Source organism: Zerene cesonia, chromosome 29, assembly GCF_012273895.1.
Source record: "Zerene cesonia ecotype Mississippi chromosome 29, Zerene_cesonia_1.1, whole genome shotgun sequence".
Lineage (NCBI taxonomy): Eukaryota > Metazoa > Arthropoda > Insecta > Lepidoptera > Pieridae > Zerene > Zerene cesonia.
In genome coordinates, this window is record NC_052130.1 from 3,185,837 (window position 1) to 3,204,999 (window position 19,163).

General features: G+C 32.7%; 4 protein-coding genes across 5 annotated transcripts in view; 3 read left to right on the forward strand and 1 right to left on the reverse strand.

Annotated features, from left to right (window-relative positions):
• LOC119837842 (solute carrier family 10 member 6-like) overlaps positions 1-2,968 on the forward strand; it is a 7,241-nt gene extending 4,273 nt beyond the window's left edge. The window contains exons 5-9 of the mRNA XM_038363619.1: positions 368-542; positions 888-1,150; positions 1,737-1,923; positions 2,095-2,170; positions 2,787-2,968. Of these exons, the coding sequence (XP_038219547.1) occupies positions 368-542; positions 888-1,150; positions 1,737-1,923; positions 2,095-2,170; positions 2,787-2,892 (807 nt within the window). The 3' untranslated portion in view covers positions 2,893-2,968. The remainder of the gene's footprint in view (positions 1-367; positions 543-887; positions 1,151-1,736; positions 1,924-2,094; positions 2,171-2,786) is intronic.
• A 288-nt stretch (positions 2,969-3,256) lies between these two features.
• LOC119837852 lies at positions 3,257-4,943 on the forward strand. The gene is made up of 4 exons (XM_038363630.1): positions 3,257-3,613; positions 3,944-4,199; positions 4,388-4,507; positions 4,666-4,943. Exons 1-4 carry the CDS (start codon positions 3,411-3,413, stop codon positions 4,756-4,758), a joined length of 672 nt encoding a protein of 223 aa, XP_038219558.1. The 5' UTR covers positions 3,257-3,410; the 3' UTR covers positions 4,759-4,943.
• Positions 4,944-5,014: 71 nt separating this feature from the next.
• LOC119837851 (isocitrate dehydrogenase [NAD] subunit beta, mitochondrial) lies at positions 5,015-11,312 on the reverse strand. 2 transcript variants are annotated; one of them, XM_038363629.1, is made up of 9 exons: positions 11,161-11,312; positions 10,816-10,872; positions 8,724-8,816; positions 8,111-8,227; positions 7,703-7,910; positions 7,364-7,527; positions 6,497-6,706; positions 5,810-5,946; positions 5,015-5,502 (listed from the first exon to the last, which is right to left on the reverse strand). In XM_038363629.1, exons 1-9 carry the CDS (start codon positions 11,200-11,202, stop codon positions 5,409-5,411), a joined length of 1,122 nt encoding a protein of 373 aa, XP_038219557.1. In that variant the 5' UTR covers positions 11,203-11,312; the 3' UTR covers positions 5,015-5,408. The 2 variants fall into 2 exon arrangements, with proteins under 2 accessions (XP_038219557.1, XP_038219556.1); XM_038363628.1 differs by having other exon boundaries at positions 10,783-10,872.
• Positions 11,313-11,772: 460 nt separating this feature from the next.
• The window catches only part of LOC119837814 (sideroflexin-1-3), a 16,667-nt gene continuing 9,276 nt past the window's right edge, over positions 11,773-19,163 (forward strand). Inside the window, exons 1-5 of the mRNA XM_038363584.1 lie at positions 11,773-11,916; positions 13,946-14,093; positions 15,689-15,843; positions 16,366-16,483; positions 16,882-16,957. Of these exons, the coding sequence (XP_038219512.1) occupies positions 13,948-14,093; positions 15,689-15,843; positions 16,366-16,483; positions 16,882-16,957 (495 nt within the window). The 5' untranslated portion in view covers positions 11,773-11,916; positions 13,946-13,947. The remainder of the gene's footprint in view (positions 11,917-13,945; positions 14,094-15,688; positions 15,844-16,365; positions 16,484-16,881; positions 16,958-19,163) is intronic.

The window sequence follows — 19,163 nt, forward strand, 5'->3', positions numbered from 1 at the left end:
AGTAATAAATGTTATTTGCAGTTAACAATTTTCTTTTTTCTTTATTACAATATTTATGGCAAGACTAGGTATAAATAGATTAAGTAACTGTTACTCGCAGCTTCGTCCAAAGTAAATTAACTCAATCAAAGTAAATTGACAAAAAATAACCCTTACCAATCATCATTCTAGGCCCTAAGGTAATTGGGGAACTTCTTACCGCGGTAAACATCTTATTCCCACTATTCATTATGATGCGTATTTCTATAATAAATTCCGATAGATGGCGCTGTTATTGATAATTTGCTTTTTTCTTTTTAAGCCGCGTATGACACCTAGTTTCAAAGTATAATGGGAAAAGTAATAAATTAAATCGATACTGTTACAGATATCATTCGGCCTGGGTTATCCGTTATTCCCGGACATGCCAGCCATGCGCTTGGGCCTGTTCTTTATGGGCGTGTCTCCTTCGGGCGGGGCGTCCAATATATGGACCTTCATTTTGGGAGGAAACCTCAATCTGTCACTTGCTATGACGTCTATTTCCACCATCGCTTCTTTTGGTACGTAAAAATATGTATTTTTATTATTATGCAGTAATATTAAAGTAATATTAAAAATTCTTTAGTACCTACTTTTTTAAGATATTGTACTGTATGATATAACTAATTGCGATTGCTTTTTCTCGTATATTATTCTCAATTTAAAAAATGACCATTTATATTTTTTAATTATGTATAAAGTATTTAATTTTCAATCAATTCTAAATTTTGTAAAATGTCGCTACGACAAGACGAAGTACTCCGATTGGAATCCCGTTTCATGATTATATTTTTCTAATATTTATAACTTGCATACTTAGTTATATTTCTATAAAACAAAAATTATTATGAGAAAACTTTTTGCAGCTCTAATGCCGGCCTGGTTATTCAGCCTCGGCCAAGTGGTGTTCAGTAATGCGAATATAGTGGTCCCATACGCAAGAATAGGATATTTCGTAGTTGGTCTCCTCGTCCCCCTGGGTATAGGGCTGGCGATGCAGAAGTTTCTGCCCAGGATAGCAGGATTCATGGTCAGAATCCTAAAGGGATTCTCCACCACGCTACTGTTGTTCATCATCATATTCGCTATTGTAACCAATTTGTATATTTTCGAGCTATTTGATTGGGCTGTAAGTACAATTGTTTTTTTTTTTTCAAAATTTATTTATTCAATTAATTTTTATTATACGCGCCTAACGCTTTTTAATTGATTAAGAGTCACTCCTTTGACCACCACCCAGATTGACAAGATTTTAAACAAAAATGTAATTTAACCTATGTTATATAGAAATGATATGATATGATTTTCAACTGGAAGAGGAATTAATAAAATTGATTCAGTATTTTTCAATTAAATTGTACAAACAATCAAATCTTTATAATATGAGTATACGAGTAGATATAGAATGAGTTGAAACATAGCTATAGCTTAGCTTGTAGCTTTCATAATAGATTTGACTGACGGAGATATGGGTGGTCAACATCAATCTGTTGTAGAAGGGTGTACATTCATATAAGTCTGCTCCGGAAACCGAACCTAAGACTTTTCTTAGCATATAACCCGTGCAACATAAAAAATTAATAAAACAAGGTACACTGACGTACTTAAATTAAAAGATAAAGAATTTTCTCTTTAAGGTCAAGACATCATCGGACTTTAAGACGAAATCGTCTTTCCAAAAAAACATTTAATCACTTAAACACTAATAATTCTAGATAATAGTAGCCGGCATGGGCTTACCCTGGCTAGGATACCTATCAGGATACTGCGTAGCTAGACTTCTGAAACAACCACATGAAGATGCCCTGGCGATTTCCATTGAGACTGGAGTACAGAACATGGGTATAGCTGTATTCTTGCTGCGATATGCATTGCCTCAGCCTGAAGCTGATCTTACTACTGGTTAGTTATTTTTTTATAATTTTTCTTAGCGAAAAAATGAATAATGTTATTATTATACAAATTATAGAAAAGTTCATTAATAAATGTCAAAGCTATTATAATAATAAGCTTGTAATAAAACAAACGATAGTTTTTAAAGTGAAATAATTAATATCTAATTATGTTTTACAGTTGTACCAGTGTCAGTCTCCATCATGACACCAATTCCAATGATGTGCATCTTCATATACCAGAAAATAAGTGCTTAGTATGTACCGTTTTATTTTCCCTACTAATATTATATTGCGAAAGTAACTCTGCCTGTCTGTCTGTCTGTTACGCTTTCACGCCTAAACCACTACACCGATTTTGATGAAATTTGGTATGATGATAGAACTGAACTTGGGAAAGGACATAGGGGTTGAAATAGGGGATGAAATTTTGTATAGAAGTTCCTTATTGTCAAACATAAAATCATGTAAGATTCTTTCACACCTAAACCACTTAACCAGACCTTGGGGAAACGTATAGGCTACTCCTTACCATGACGCGCGATATAACCGAATTCCACGCAGGCGAAGCCGCGGGTGGTAAGCTAGTTTACTATAAAACAGTCAAGGAAAACTCGCGCATACAATATCACAATTCCAAAAGGCACATATTTATTATATCGAATATTCAAAATATCTGTAATAATTAAATAAAAGTATCACCATTCTATTTCTCATTTCAGTAACATACACTAGTATTTTAAAGCATTTGTACTAGTATAATGAACAATATAAATTCCACTCCATATTTAAAGAAATGTATGAAAACAAATATGATCCTTAATTTTTAATCGCGGAACTTTACAAGCAATTAATTAATAATTATTTTAACAGCATCCGCAATAGGAGACAGAGAAAAGAAGTAGCTTCTACAGAAGATACCATGGAGGTATCGGATAAGGTCGCAGATGTTTTGGTGACTGATAAACAAGCGGCATAGACAATAGAGCATTTACTACTGTATGATTGTGTAAATAAAATTAGTATGTAAGAGCTGTAAATATTGTGATAATTAAATGAACAATGTGTTATATTGTACTATTGGTTTTATTTTAAAATTAAGGTTCGTGGATGAAAAATTGATACTATTAAATAAATTGACTTGATTTCCATAAAAAACGTGACTTAATTTTTCAGCATCTGTTTTTAGAAAATATGGACGGAAATTATCAAGGATATAGTGTTTTTCTTTCTTGTGGATGTTACCTTAATAACATTTTATATATTTTAAATGAACTTTCAAGTGAATTAATAGAACATAGAACCTTCTTTCCATATATATGTGCTGACAGAAAATCAATACCTTTTATGTCACTTTATCATCAACCTTCATCAAGTCGACAAAACATTTAACAATGGAGAAACCAAAAATCAAATAAAAAATGTAACTTAAAAATAAACACAACCACACAGCCGCAGCATAACTCTTAGAATAGCGAGGTCATATCATCAAACAGGATGGGTAAGCCGAAATACGATTTTCCAACCCCCACTTTCCCATACAAAATACCGAAAAGATTAAACATCCTGAGTGTTCCGAGGAAGTACATTATAGATACGGGTGAAGGAATGCCTGCCCTGACGCCGCGGGGAATACGAAAGTCGGCTATCGGCGCTCAAATAACTGATAGAGTAACGGACGTTGCGTGGCCGTATCTTCGGTAAGTTATCATAAATATAGTATGCAGAATCGATTCTACTTAAGATTTGATATGATGTAATGTAAAATGTTACTTAGCAGGTGCTAATTAACATTTAACATTAACGAAGTTTGTATTAAAATAGGTATTTTAATACAAAATTCAACACACAGTCCATCAACTTCTCCTCATCTATAGGCATTTTTAAAGGAATTCCGTAGATAGGTCCAGTAGATATTAAGACGTATTATAGGCACACGTGCGTAAATAATCCTGGCAAACCCTTGAGATAGTCGCAAAATTTTATAAAATAATTAGAAGAAAAACTAGATAACAAGTAAATCCTTTCAGACGTTTCCTCATAATAAAGCGGATGTACAAACACCGCTTTAGCCAAGAGCGAATGGAACGCATAGATCATATGATAGAAGCCGCTAACGCTACATGTTATTCAAAGCTCGCAAATTGTGTGCTAGATCTCAAGAAACAAGACTCAAAGGAAGTTAAGAAAAAGCGCGGGTGGACTGAAAGCGAATGGAAGAAACATATGGATTACATCTCACAGATTGCTGGCCCGAGGAGGGACTTTAGACCGCCACCGGTTAAGGTGAGTACTAGAAATAGATTTAGGTACGATGTACGAGAAATAAAACTAGTATTGCCATTAATTGCCAGAGGCAAACACGTCTCGGAAAACTTGCTACAAATCAAGGTATATACCTACTGTTCGAAAAGTAAATAATTTTCAAGGAGCCAGCCAAAGCAAAATTATTTTAACGAGTATTTATTTTATAGAGAGGACAAGGAAAGCCATTAGAAGCATTATTGCCCAGAATCAACCAGATATGCCGCTTACCCGAATTCAAGATTTACAGAAGATTATCACAGGAGGCTTGGTACAGAGATCCAGTCAAGGTACCACTTTTAACTTTTTGTATACAGTAATAGGATCTTATTATTGTCTATAGCTTTTTAATAGATACAAAAACCCTATCATAGTGCTGTTACAGAAAAAAAGAAAAAAAAAGTGTACCACAAAAAAATTTATGTATACAAATGTATTTCACTTTCAGGTTCCACCGAACGCATTGAAATATGTCATATCAGATCGTGTAAAGAAACTAGCTGTTGCAAGAGTTATACCGCAGCCCGGCGCATTCGATTAATTAGATAATTCAGTTAAAACTGTTTGCTTTCCATCATTTCTACACAACTTTCTTGTACGGAATCTGTGTTGCCGTCTTACAAAAGAAGTATTTCACTATTTTTAAATTACACACAATATGTATTTATTCAGATAATATATCCTATTGTACTAATGTAATTATTAAGTGAACAATCAAAGTCGATTATCACCGCAAAGTATTCAGTTTTAAATTGAATTAAGGGATCTATAAAATAAAACAACAAACAAATATTTTGGCAAATTTTATTTACACTGGTAACAATTGATTTAATACTGCATCTACGTCCACAGATCTTAGGAATAAATTAAAATAAATTATTCTTAGACTAAGTGCCGGTATCCCAACAACTTTTATGGAAATAACCAATAGAAGTAGGCTTTGAAAGAACGAAATCTTATCTCTAAATTAACTCCGTATATTCCACGTAATATCCATGGTACATAATTTTATATGGATTTTTAAAATATCACAAATTATCTTAATAAAATTAGAGCTATGTCAAAATATGGATAAATATGATATTTACCATTATTCTTTTGCTTTTCTAAAACAATGTATAAGTAAGAGAACATATAATAAAAGCCTAATGAAATTGGTTATTTAACGATTTGGTTCACATTGGATTAAAATTATGTGAGGCAGTGGATGATAGCATTGGTGAACGCTTTGGTGGTGGACTGACCACCCAGATCCTTGGTCCTTACTTTACCGTCCGATAATACTCTGGAAATTTATAAAAAAAAAAAAATTAACCGATAACACTTTTAGACTATATTTATTGCTTTAATTGCTCTTTGATATTACTAAATGAATTAGTTCCATCCCATTCAAATCGGGAGAGATAAAAAAATACTGCGTTCATTTACACGCAACGTGTTTGTGTGATGCGTGTACAAACATATAGAGAGAAACGATAGGTCTTTAACTGTTATTTGACATTCATTGGCTTATATAAACAAAGACTACCAAATCATATTTGTAATATCACATCTAAAATAAACTGTAATTATGTGCTCATGTTTTCACTTACTTGTTAATAGCGGTCTTGATCTTTTTGGAGTAGGAGTGCAAATTGACGTGAGCCAGCAAGTTGGCCGAACACAGCAACATGGCGGTCGGGTTGGCGATGTTCTTACCCACGGCGCCTGAGAAGATGTGCCTCGCGCCCTGGACAAAAGCAATTCTATATCATATAAATAGCAAAGGACCTAGGGTTGAACCTTGGGGAACTCCAAAGACATTATCAATAGATATCGTAAATAGAGTTATGTATATCACAGAAAGAAATCATCTCTATATTAGAGCTTTGTTTATTTATTTGCAATACTATCTTCGATGATATTAACTTTTGAAATATGTATTAATTACCGTATTTAACTTAGATTTTGTTTGTATTTTTCAATGATGTATCCGCTAAAGTAACTTAAGTGTCAATATTACGAACAAAAAAAATTGTAGCATTTTGCGGCTGCGTGCGTTTATAAAATCTAATCCAAAAAACTTTTTAGTTGAGTTTAGTTACTTTTACATAGAAATATCTACATTTTCTCACACATGCATGCTTCAAATTAACAATTGCCTTTCTACACCTAAATCACATCACATCTTTCTTTCTTTCAGACAACTTTTTCTTTATTACATGGTGCTCTAATACATAAACTACTGAACGAATTAGGATACGAGTCAGGGTATTTTTCGTTGAAATTTGGGGTATTACCTGTTCAAACACAGCGCACTCCGAGCTATAGCTAGCCCCAGCCACCACACCAGCCCCGCCCACAAGCCCAGACGCGAGGTTGTCCACAATATTGCCATACAGATTGGGCGTCACCATGACGTCGAACTGGTTCGGGTTGGACACCATCTGCATGGTGCAGTTGTCCACGATCATCTTCTCGAACTGGATGCGCGGGTAGAGTTTTGCGATCTGGAATGGAAATATTGTGAGTTTCGTTTTTTGTTATTATAAACACAAAAATTATAAAATTACACTAATGAATTACTATTTTGAGTTGAAGTTTGAAACGGATAAAATATTAATTGACGATATATGTTTACTACAGAAAAATGTCAGCGATACAGACATCCCAGAGACTGAGGTAGCAACCCAGATTGAAAAATGGGACCAAATGACAAAAATTCCTATCTGTTTGATCACGTAAATCGGTTGAAAACCTACCCACACACTACGAAGAAGAAACCAAGCATAAAAAAAACACTCACACTCAACAACTTTGGAATAAAATTGAATTCAAATTCGTTTTGCAGTTTTCAAATTATTCATAGCTTCTGGGAAGTATAATTCGTTTTGTTTCACCAACAGAAACTCCTTAACTTAACCTTAACATAGGACTACCTCGGAGACAAGAATTATTATTTTTATTATTATCCCATGTAAGGAGGGTAGTATTAGAAAAATTGTGAATTAAACAAGAATATATATAATTAATTAGATATCTATCTATCTAGAAAATATATAAGTCATGGTGGATTATGGCCTAAACCCTCATACGAGGCATGTGTCCTAGCAGTGGGAACATAATATATGGGCTGATGATATTCCAATTTCGAAGCGCAAACTCACCTCTTCACAACTACGCAAGAACAGACCGTCGCCGAGCTTCATGATGTTCGCCTTGTGCACGGCGGTGACCTTCTTGCGGCCCATCTTGACCGCGTAGTCGAATGCGAACTTCGCGATACGCTCAGACTTCGCCGCTGTGATGATTTTCAAGCATTCCACGACGCCTGAAAATTCATTTTTTATTTTCTAGACGTTAATGTGATACAATTATTATTTCTACAAAATATATTTTTTAAATATAGAAATAATTTTTCAAATCGAACCAGTGCGTTCAACCAAACAAACAAACTCTTCAGCTTTATAATACTAGAATACATTAAATCCTCTCTACAAACGCACCAGGCACAGACTCATGCTCCAGAGCAGAGTACTCTCCCTCGGTCTGCTCTCGGATGATGATGCAGTCCACATCCTTGTGCCTGCAGTTCACATTGGGCAGGGACTTCACGTGCACCACGTTAGCATAGAGGTCTAGAGCGTTACGTAGCTTCATGTTCAGAGTTTGGAGCTCGCCTGTGTGGGAGAAGTCAGGGGTGGCCAGGATACCCTGGAATGGTGGAAATTTATGGTTACTTTTTAGAATACTTACTTATATCATGAATTCCCTATGGAATGCGTGCTAAAAGAGTGGAACTCATTTTGTGTTTTAAAAATCGCCATTTTTATTGTACCAACAATAAAAATCATATCTTCTGAACGTGATATATCTATAATTATTACAAAAAACGAAATTTAAAAACATTTTACCTTGATGCAGATCTTATTCTTGGCAATAGAGTTGACTACATCTTCGAGAGGGGCGCTCAATGTTGGGTTCACTTCTGAGAAGAAAAATGATTCGAAATCCACAGGGATGCTCGCTGCCTGAAATAAAAATAAAGAATTAAACGTATGTTATAGTTTTTATATTTCGCAGGGAAAAAGTAAAAAGTAAAATAAATATAGTGAGAAAAGAATTAATATACCAGATGTTTATAATAAATGGGTAATAAAAAATATTTTCCATCTACATACAGAATGATACAAAATTATAGATAGTACTTATAAAAAATAACAATACTGCTGGTACTGTACTGCTCTCATATTCCTAAAATTTCTATGGATAAATTACAATTTTTTCAGTTCTAGAAACTTAATAATATAAAATCTTAGCTGTCCCGGCAAATGCTGTTGAGCCTTACTTATGAAAAGTTACATTTTATGTGTTTCTTAAAAGAAGGGCTAATCTAAGGAACTACTGGACCAATTTAAAATTGTTTTGCGTTAGATATGTCTATCATCTGAGTGCTATAAGCTAGATATGAACTATTAGCGAAGCCGGGACGAACCAATAGTAGTACTAAAAAAAAGTATAAATTACCTTAAAAACCTCCTGAACAGAGTACACCAATTCTGGGCCGACTCCATCACCGGGGATTAGGGTGCATTTGATGCGACCCTCCTTGCTAGCTTGCTATATAACACATTATTAATATTATAGCACCTAAATTGATTCAACTTTTATCAAAAATAGCATATCCCTAATAGAGATTAAATAGTTCTTAGATTAAGCATAATTCTTCAGCAAAAACTATAGGGCAGATTTTTCGATCTGTGGATAAAATTTATCCATTGCTTAACAAATTCAGAAATGTGTTTTTATTCTTCAACATAATTTACAGGTGACATTATTATATTATTATATAATGCTCCTACACCAAAGAGTGTAAAATCGGCACTTAAGAAAATGTAAGCTTTACAAATTAAAAACGATTTTTAGACAATTTTTAACTATTGCTTGTGGCTTACCATAAACATAATATGAATAAGTATGTGCATATATTCTTAATTCAAATTAAAACACAAATTATTATTTTCTAACTATATTTGAAATTGATGTACTTTACACAATACAAATATAAAATATTTTCAAGTTTTTTCACAAATGGATAAAAAAAAAACTATCCATAACATACCTACCACAACAAGTAACTTATCCATTAAAATCTATCTAAAACTTACCCATCACATAGCTATGTTATACCGTCCTGTAGACATCTAATTAAAATAACATAAAGTCTATTCTACGAATTAGGGTACAGTTGGACAACACAAAGGTTCATAACATGCCTTTCATTTTGCCATTTACATGCTATATAATGTTACATATTAATATGCTTATTAAACATATTGTAAGCTATTATGGAACCATTCCATTCGTGGATGTGCCAATCAAGGATGAATCCAGGGGGTGGGTCATAGGTTACATGGCTCCCGCCTACTAAAGGTTTTGATTTTTTTTTAATTTGATGTGATTGTGTAGCAAAAATGGAAAGATCTTTGATTATTTTGATATACTATTATATATATAATTATATTATAAAGCTCAAGAGTTTGCTTGTTTGTTTGTTTGAACACACTCATCTTATCTAAGCTCAGGAACTACTGGTCCAATTTGAAAAATTTGTGCAGAGTCACATAGCCCATTTATTGAGGAAGGCTATAGGCTATATATGTAACACATGTAAAGCCAAGGCGGACCACTAGTTATTTAAATAAAGAACTTAAATATAATTTAAAAGAATACTACTTGTATCTTTTTTTTCAACATTTTGTCTTAACTTCTTGTGACTTAACCTTTACTTTGTAACCACCTAGTGTCTAATCTGGATCCGTCCTTGATGCCAGTATAACCAAATTTGTATGATCTAATTATTTTGCCCATAAGAATACCCAAAATTATTCTATGTACTATGTTGATATACTTTGTCTTTCCAAAATTACCCTAATTTTTTGATGTTTATGAGTGAATGCTAATTCTCCCAATTTCATAAACTTTGTATGGAATAGAATGGTGAATTAAAACACCAGCATAAAGCATGCAACATTTAAACATCTTACAGGTTTAGCTGATGATTAACGGAGGACCTGATAACAAAATCTTTAAAGTATTAAGCTACATTGTTTTTCAATAAATCAATGTAATCAAATCAACTAAAAAAAATAAATTGATTTGTTTGAGAATCATTAAAATATTATATAATTTTGTACGAGCTAATACTAAGCTTAAAGAAACAATATCTAAAAAGCTACATAATTGATTAAATTTTTCAAACATTAGAGAAAAAAAATAATGCAATAGCATTTATCTATTTACTTTCATGTAATAACATGATCAGAACAAGATAATTTTGTGTATGCAGTTATAAGAAACTATTTTAATTTATTACAGAATTTTTAAATTTTGTAGTTGGATAGTCTAACACCAACATTAGAGTTGAAATTTGTATCCAAAGTTGTTCACTGTTTTATGTTTTACAGATATATGTTTTTACAGCTCTATCAATGCCAATTCAAGTAGTTTTTAATTATATCTATAAAAATCTTTATTTGTTGCTAATTTCCATATGTGATGAAGATTAGTAAATTAGTTTTCTCACCAGGGTGCTGATTGATAGGGGCGCGAAACATACGTTTTTGTCAGCATTTACTGTAGTGGTGTGGAGGCCCTTGGTAACATGTTGAGAACCCTGGAAATGATATCGAATAACATCATCAACTACATATCGTATATCATAGGCGTACGAAAATATATACGTCTCAGATCACGTGAGACCATCTTATTTATGACACAAATTGAGAGAAGCATAATGCGCAATACAATTCTAATAAAATGTTATCATATCTATTCAGAAAGAATGTTTAATTTAAGCAACCACGGAAAATATAGACGCTAATAGAGTTATGAAACAACTTTTGGAGACTATCAGCTGTCGATCGATATAATAAATAAGTATAATGAAAGTTTAAATACGAACCTGCAACAACGTACGGAACACGTTTCTAGTTATTAGAGACATTTTTATAAATATTTAAAACCTTCGGAAAGGTTAAATTTTAAAAATTATTTTTGGATCGTCTTTGCTGACAAAAGACGTAACCTACGAGAAATCTGTTTTACGTAACTTGACAGGACTCCTATTGACGAATGCAATAATAAATTGATGAAATTATTTTAACCAAAATTAAATCCACAACTACACTTAATTTGTTTATGTTGAAAGTATTGTAGATAAATCACTTATATATTATGAATAACTAGAAAATAATAAATGTATAATGAATTCTGAAGCATCGAATATTAAATTTAAAATATTGTAGAACGTTAAAAGAAACGTACTTGAAAATGGTGCATTATGTACATATAAACAAATGTATTGTTATTATAGATATTTTCAAACTCGTCTAAAGAAAATATATTAAAATTAGGACATCGTGAAAAAAATGAACTTAATTACAATATAAAAAAGCATCCGTAGATTTTTTGACACGTTGTTTTGCATGACAAAAAGTTATTTTATTAAAATCTGGCAACTCTATCATATGAGAAGAAATTGATTTTATGTCATATTTGGAGGTCTTGTGACGGCGCAACATTTGAACTACATAATTCTGATAAAATTTACTGAGTAGAAAGAAACTGTTAAAAATGTGTTATAAAGCTTTAATATAATAATTGTTATATAAATTAAGATTTGGAAAAATTTATAGTGTCTAATAACGAAACTGATTAAGTAAGTAAATTGTCTTTAGTGATTTTAAAATAATGATTTTTTCGAGTTATTTTATTTTAGTTTTCGTACTTGTACTCGTTTCAAATAAAATAAACTTGGAATTCTTACAAAGTAAAAACATTAGCAAATTATTTATACATTAAATCCCATACTTAGATTTGTTATTTTTATTGATTAATTGTAGTCATTCACATTTCAATGAACTTAACATAGTTCAAACTAATATTCAGGGATGTCGAAGATAACGAGGTGGTTTGGGTCACGGCATCATCTGATAACATTGTTTTACATGATACTGTAATAAAATTTAATATTAATTCAGTATCTTTGAAAGGAAATCACATTACAATTTATGATAAAATATTGAAAAGTATTTATGGTTTTCATTTATTGTGTTGTGTGTTATATAATATTTGTATTATGCCTATGTAGTATTTATTAATTCTGTTTAATATAAATAACACAGAAGCTTCAGGTAAACTTACATTAAAAAAAAATTAAAGCATAATGTCATGTATCTGCAGTCTGCAGCTTTATTAATTGATTGTATGATCAATATATTTTATTTTATTATCCATCTCGAGAAAATGCGTTTACCACTACGATTCGAGATAAAAAGTTTAAGTACTTACGGTACTACCTAATATCGATTAATTAAATTGCGTATAAAACAATTAAAAGCAGGCTTCCATTCTTCATATATTATAACGTGTTAAAATTGAATGACACGAATTATTTAAATCACCTATCGAAGTAACCGAAATTAATAAATTCACAAAAGAGCATTGTCCCTATTGGTACTCGTTAATTTATTCAATACAACAATGGTTGAACCAATAATTTGCAGATTCATTAATATTCGTATTATCTACGCAATTAAATTTGCGTGTACACATTTTAACGTTATAACAGAACGTTGTGATGCTTTACTTGCATTCGATTAGCACGAAAGAACTTTTAATATACATACATTTTTTAAGTAGAGATTTCTGACTTATATACATGTATTTTATGTTAATGTACATAGTAGCTTCTAGAACTTTATACATTTAGGGCAAAGCTGATTCGCATATGCTTCATCCGTAGCCGAAACCCGCAAATTTACCAGAGGGTTTTTATTTTATGACGTAAATAAACAAGTAGTTAGTATATTCAGCTATACGAAGAAATCCGGGGACCAACATTACATTTATGAAATCAATGAGTCAATTATTTATTATTATATATTTAAAATGCTCACATATTTTTAAATATGCGACTACGTAAATTTAAAAGTATATGGGATGGATGATTTTATTACGAAATCCGTCATCGAAACTAGTCAGATAAAAGTCGTGTTATTTATTTATCTAATTATGATATACTGAAAGCAATACGCGGGATGTTAAGCGTTCGCTTATCTGTTATAATATTCTAAATAATTTAATTATTCTATTAGTTATAACTGGACTTAAAATATATGTATTTTTTATAGTTTGTTGATTTATACTCAAAAAGCCAGCAATACAAACATTTTTTATGAAGAATTAATTTTCACATATTTTTAAGTATATAATTCATTACATGTTCTAACGTATATCGAGCTTATTTTTTTGTAAATTGTAAATGTAATAGGTTATATAAGATACGAATAGATTTGCTTATGACCTAACTTCGTTCTTTGAGTCTTTCTAAATTAGATGAGTATTTGCATGAAATTTAGTATATAGGGGGTTTCGAGGGCGATAAATCGATCTAGCTGGGAATCTTTTTTAGAAAATGTCATATTCGTGTGTGTTACTTTTATAACAAATAGGAGGCGTTTGAGTAGTCCCTATTTATTATCACTCTTCCTGACATATATTGGCGAATAATAATACTATTTTTTGGCGAATAATTAAGTTTTTAAAACACAATTTATACAAAAACAAAAAAAAAAATACCGAGCAAAGCTCGGTCATCCAAGTGTGCTGTCTATGATAGTTTTGTAATGTAATGTATGTTCCTAATCCAACAAATTGTTTTTATTGATTAATTGTATTGTTCCCAGAAATGAGCATAGACCTAACAAAGCCAAAATATGACCAAAGTTCATATATGGGCCGGGCGAAGCATTTCCTCCTGCTCACGAACCCCCTCAACGCATTCGCCAGCACAGAACAGCTTGATGAGGCGAAGCGGGTCGTTACCGAGTTCAAGTGAGTTGTTGCATAAGTGCCTAAAAAAATATATATTTATTTTTTATATTAAATTCTCCTATCACAAAGTTAGTTACCTGACTCATTCGAAACGGGTGGAAATGAAATTTTGTGTGCATATCAGGTCTGAGAATCAGCCAACATCTATTTTTCATACCTCTAAATGATAAGAGTAAGGCAGAGCGGCGTTTGCCGGGTCAGCTAGTTTATTTACATATTTTACTAGCTGTTACTGTTTCCATCGTGGACAAACACTGTGACACGTATTTTTTATATATTAAGATTAATAAACTCTCTTTTGCACAAAGCACAGATATACACGAGAAAAAAAAACACAATTACAAACCGTAACTGTTTATGATTTTTTTTAATTTCTCCTCAATCTGCGCTGTACCCTACAAATCTAACATAACTTCTTACGAACTGTTAGATTTACTTTAGTACAATGCTTTGTATCATAAAAGCTTTTATTTTCATCATTGTCTACTAAGTCGTAAATTAGAGGCTGAAAATCGAATAATGTAATTATTCAGAGATAACAAAGATTCTAATCGAAATATTTAAAACGGAATCGGATTAACCATTGCGAACATATAAAATTTATCTCATTTTAGCGTAGGAGTGTACATATTTGTATAGTTGATTTCACAATAACAGTTTGTACTACGCACATCATTAAAAATTATACTTTCCTAAAACATGCGTGCTGATATAAACACGATAAACGTTTTTGATACTTTTTGCCAAAATGCTATCACGAATATGAGATGTTCACATCACATGGTTTCAATTATTTGCTGAATTCAATTTAGGCTTTTGATTCAACATAATATGTACATACATTACATTAACGACAAAGAACGAATAGGTAACGTCAAGAATTGAATAGACGAGACGTGAGAAGAAATATCAAAATTTATTTTCTTGTATGGAGATTTATCGCTTATTAAAAACTGACACGTGCTCCTACGGTTAAACTTTGTCAATATTAATCTTAACAAAGGTCAAGTAGCTGATATACACATACATATTTAGATGTCAAGAGATAAAATAATTTAAAGTTAATTAATTATATTAATTAGAATTCTTAAGTTTGTGTCACAATTATTCCTTACAGCTTACACCTAAGAATATAAATTTATCACATTTATATTATAATAGTACTAGACTCAGGTAAATAAACAGTCAATTTATTTGTTAAGACCATATGGTTAGAAAATAAATTATTTTGCCGTTGTTAAATCGTAAAGCAAAAAACGAAAATGCTTCATTTATCATCTTTTGCTATCTTTTAATTTTTGATTTATTGCTGAAAGAATCTGAGCTTATTAATCAAGTAGCATTTGTCCGCGGCTTCGCACGCGTTAAATTCAGTGTAGTTTAAAAGATGTTATTATACATATAAACCTTCGTCTTGAATCACTCTATCTAGTAAAAAAAAAAACCCGTCAACATCCGTTACGTAGTTCTAAAGATTTAAGCATAAATAAAGGACAGACAGAGACAGCGACTTCACTGTATACAACCACAGCTAGGACCACAGATAACATAATACTATAATACTACGTAGTGATCAGCACCCTTAAATGGAACAGGCGTTCGCGACGCATGCCAGCTGGTTATGACGTGGACAAGCTGTGGGCGGCCAAGTATCTGTACGACAGCGCGTACCACCCCGACACGGGCGAGAAAATGTTCGTGCTCGGCAGGATGGCTGCGCAGGCGCCGATGAACACTATCATCACTGGATGTGAGGAACTGTCTTTTTTTTATTTTGTTTTTTTTTTTTTTGATGGATTTTGGGTAAATATAATTTTTAAATTTGGAATATGATTTAGATCTTAGTTAAAATGGGTATTTTTTATTGCGTTATGGTATTTGTTTTGAGATACACACTCTCTTGTACTTATCTTTATGTACCGTAATTATTTAGAATTCCCATGCCTATATAATAAATGAATATGTCCACTCATATAATCATTCATATACCTGTAATAAAAAAAATACTCTATGTTTTCGGGAACTATAGGGCTGCCAATGTCATTTAATTCGGACGAGAAAAAAACCTGCTTTTATACACACAACCCTATAAGATAACTCAAAAGGCTTAATCACACTGCTCTTGATTTTAAAAATATCTCCAACTTTATATTACTAAAGTTTATTTCATCTATAACGAAAGTGATATAAATGAATATGACGGTGTTTCTGCGTTGTTGTTTGCACATTCAAGCATGCATTTATCATATAAATGTTCCAAATTAATTTGCAGGTATGATAACGTTCTACAAAACCACAGCTGCGACGGTTTTCTGGCAATGGGTCAATCAGACGTTTAACGCGCTCGTGAATTATACGAACCGTGGCGGGGACGCCCCGATGTCAATGACGTGAGTTGCCACAGACTGTTACATGAGTAAAAAAAAATTTGCAGTCATATAGAATGCTGCTTTTAGTCATCAGAATGCTTTTTAAAATTAACTTTAAAAGTTTCATGACTTAAGCATGTCGGTATATCTTATGTTATGTTATATCTTATCTTATGTCTTATGTATGTCTGTTACATTAAAATACGATTTTATGTATATTTCAAATATGAGAAATTCTGAAATTAAAAGCTTTCTCAAAAAAAAGCATTTAAAAAGTTTCTTTTGACAAAAACTTCGTAGTATATTTTGTCTTAGCAATAAATATTTTTTGTTTAAATACCCTTGATACTTTTAAATTAATGAAATTTCTTATTTTTATGGTAATTAATTAGAATTTTAAAATAATCACTGCATTTCAGCCAATTATTGGGTTCGTATTGCGCCGCGTGTGGAGGCGCCTTAAGCACCGCTCTCTACCTCAACAGTAAAGTTAAGGTGAGTAATCTACTATATAAAAATAAGTCGGGTTTTCCTTCCTGACGCTATAACTCCAGAACGCACGAACCGATTTCCACGGTTTTGCATTCGTTGGAAAGGTCTTGGGCGTCGTGAGGTTTATAGCAAAGAAAATTCCGGAAAAATTTCAACAGAAAAGCGGGAAAAACGAAGCCATCTGGTGGCGAAACGGAGTTCGCGGGGTTTGCTAGTCAGTAATAAAAATAACATTAAAACATATAAATAAAAAAAAAACATACTTCAAATTATTTAACATTGTGTGTGAATACTATAGACTATAGTAAATTATTGTAAATGCAATATGCAAATATTTTTTATTATTTAAAATTATAATTATTCAATACATCTTCATATTGTTTGGCGGAATACATATATTTCATAAAAAATTGTTAGGAAAACCCATCAAGTTTATTTATTTATTTATTTTTTTTAATTTTTGTAACCTTAGTAGGTACTTATATAATTTCCTGCATCTGAATATATAGAATAATGTTATTTCAATTACGATAAATCACTACCAGGACGGAGGCGGGGCGAACAGCTAGTTATCAATAAAAAGAAATCTTTCTATAATTTTTATCACTACAGCGTTATCTTATCTGAGGATTTTGAACCAAAAAATATCATACGCAACAACGAAGGTGTGTCGTTGCATAAATACTAGTGCAAGCACGTGACGTTTGCTGAAAACCAAATGTTTTGTTGCGCATACTTATATAAGTACGTTTCTCATATCGAAATGTAGTAAGTGAACAGTTTATAGATATTATGGCAAGGAAAAACCACTTTAAGTAGACTAGCGATTAATAAATGCTTGATTTCTATATCAACTTTATTATATTAACTAGCTGACACGGCAAACGCTGTTCTGTCTCACTCTTATAATTTATGAGTATGGAAAATGGATGTTGGCTGATTTTCGGACATACCCAATATGCACACAAAATTTCATATGAATCGGTCCAGCCGTTTCGGTGGAGTTCGGTAATTAAAATTGTGACACGGGAATTTTATATATGTCGGAGTACCCTCTTGGATAATAACGAACGCAAGTGCATGACTCACGAGTTGCGCTTGGACATGGCCGTAGCAGCGTGCGGGCATTCAAGTATTGGAGCTCGTGCCGAGCGGACGTGTCTGTTCGAGTCCCGATATAAGTTTGAATTCTAATTTGCTATATAAAGTACAGTGAAGTGAATTTGTGATTTTTAATAATTATTGTGAGTTTGAATAAAAGTGTGAATTTCCGTTTGTCTTTTGATGCTCGAAGTTACCCAAGACGCCCAATGTGGAACACATAACCAGCCCACTGAGCCCTATAATCCAGCCTGAGCTGACATCAGAAGTGCGATCGCTTCGAGCACAAAAAATGGACGAAAATTTTCGTTCGCCACGTGTTGATAACGAAATATTACAAAAAATGTTGGAGACGCAAAATAGCAACATGAGGCATTTAATAGAAGCTATAAAGCAACCTGTGAGTGCTAGCAACATAAAATTGCCTGAGTTTGACCCTGAAAAGCCCGATGCCGACGCACGTGCGTGGTGCAATACCGTTGATCTGTGTTTTGAAGAAAATCCGTTACAAGGAGCTCCGCTAATACTTGCCCTTAGCGGTGCGTTAAAGGGAAGTGCTTCGCAGTGGCTATCACATGTTTCATACTCTGGAATGCAGTGGTCGCAATTTCGAGAATTGTTTACCGCTAGGTATGACACTATTGACACCCCTGCGGCTGCTCTTATTAACTTACAAAGTAGCAAGCCAAACGACAATGAGTGCCTCTCGGTGTATGCCGCCAGATTAATTACGTCGTTAACTGCAAAGTGGCAAAATATGAGCGTGGAAGAGATTGCCGTTTCAACTGTATTGGCACATATTTCACAATTTGACAAACGTTTACAACGCATCGCCTTCACTACTGAGATTGTTACCAGAGATAAGCTGCAGCGAGAACTCAATGCAACCACCTTTATGAAGAGAAAAGCTCCGCAAATTAATGACAGTTACAATAACAGTGCGAAACGTTTTAAAACTACTTCGCTGACGAAGTGCTATCAATGTGGCCAATTAGGACACAGGGAAACTGAATGCCGTTCGGAAATAAGGGAAAAATACGCGGCAAATCAACCGTTTTCCACGTCGAGTAATCAACCATCGCAAGTTATTTGTTTCAAATGTGGCGGG

Coding starts and splice junctions, on each gene's coding strand:
- LOC119837852 (XM_038363630.1), top strand. CDS start 3,411: ATGGGTAAGCCGAAATACGATTTTCCAACCCCCACTTTCCCATACAAA. Junction 4,200..4,387: donor TTAGACCGCCACCGGTTAAG/GTGAGTACTAGA, acceptor TTTATTTTATAG/AGAGGACAAGGAAAGCCATT. Junction 4,508..4,665: donor GGTACAGAGATCCAGTCAAG/GTACCACTTTTA, acceptor TTTCACTTTCAG/GTTCCACCGAACGCATTGAA.
- LOC119837851 (XM_038363628.1), bottom strand. CDS start 11,202: ATGTCTCTAATAACTAGAAACGTGTTCCGTACGTTGTTGCAG. Junction 8,817..10,782: donor CCCTATCAATCAGCACCCTG/GTGAGAAAACTA, acceptor TGTGTTATATAG/CAAGCTAGCAAGGAGGGTCG. Junction 5,947..6,496: donor AGTGCGCTGTGTTTGAACAG/GTAATACCCCAA, acceptor GCTTTTGTCCAG/GGCGCGAGGCACATCTTCTC.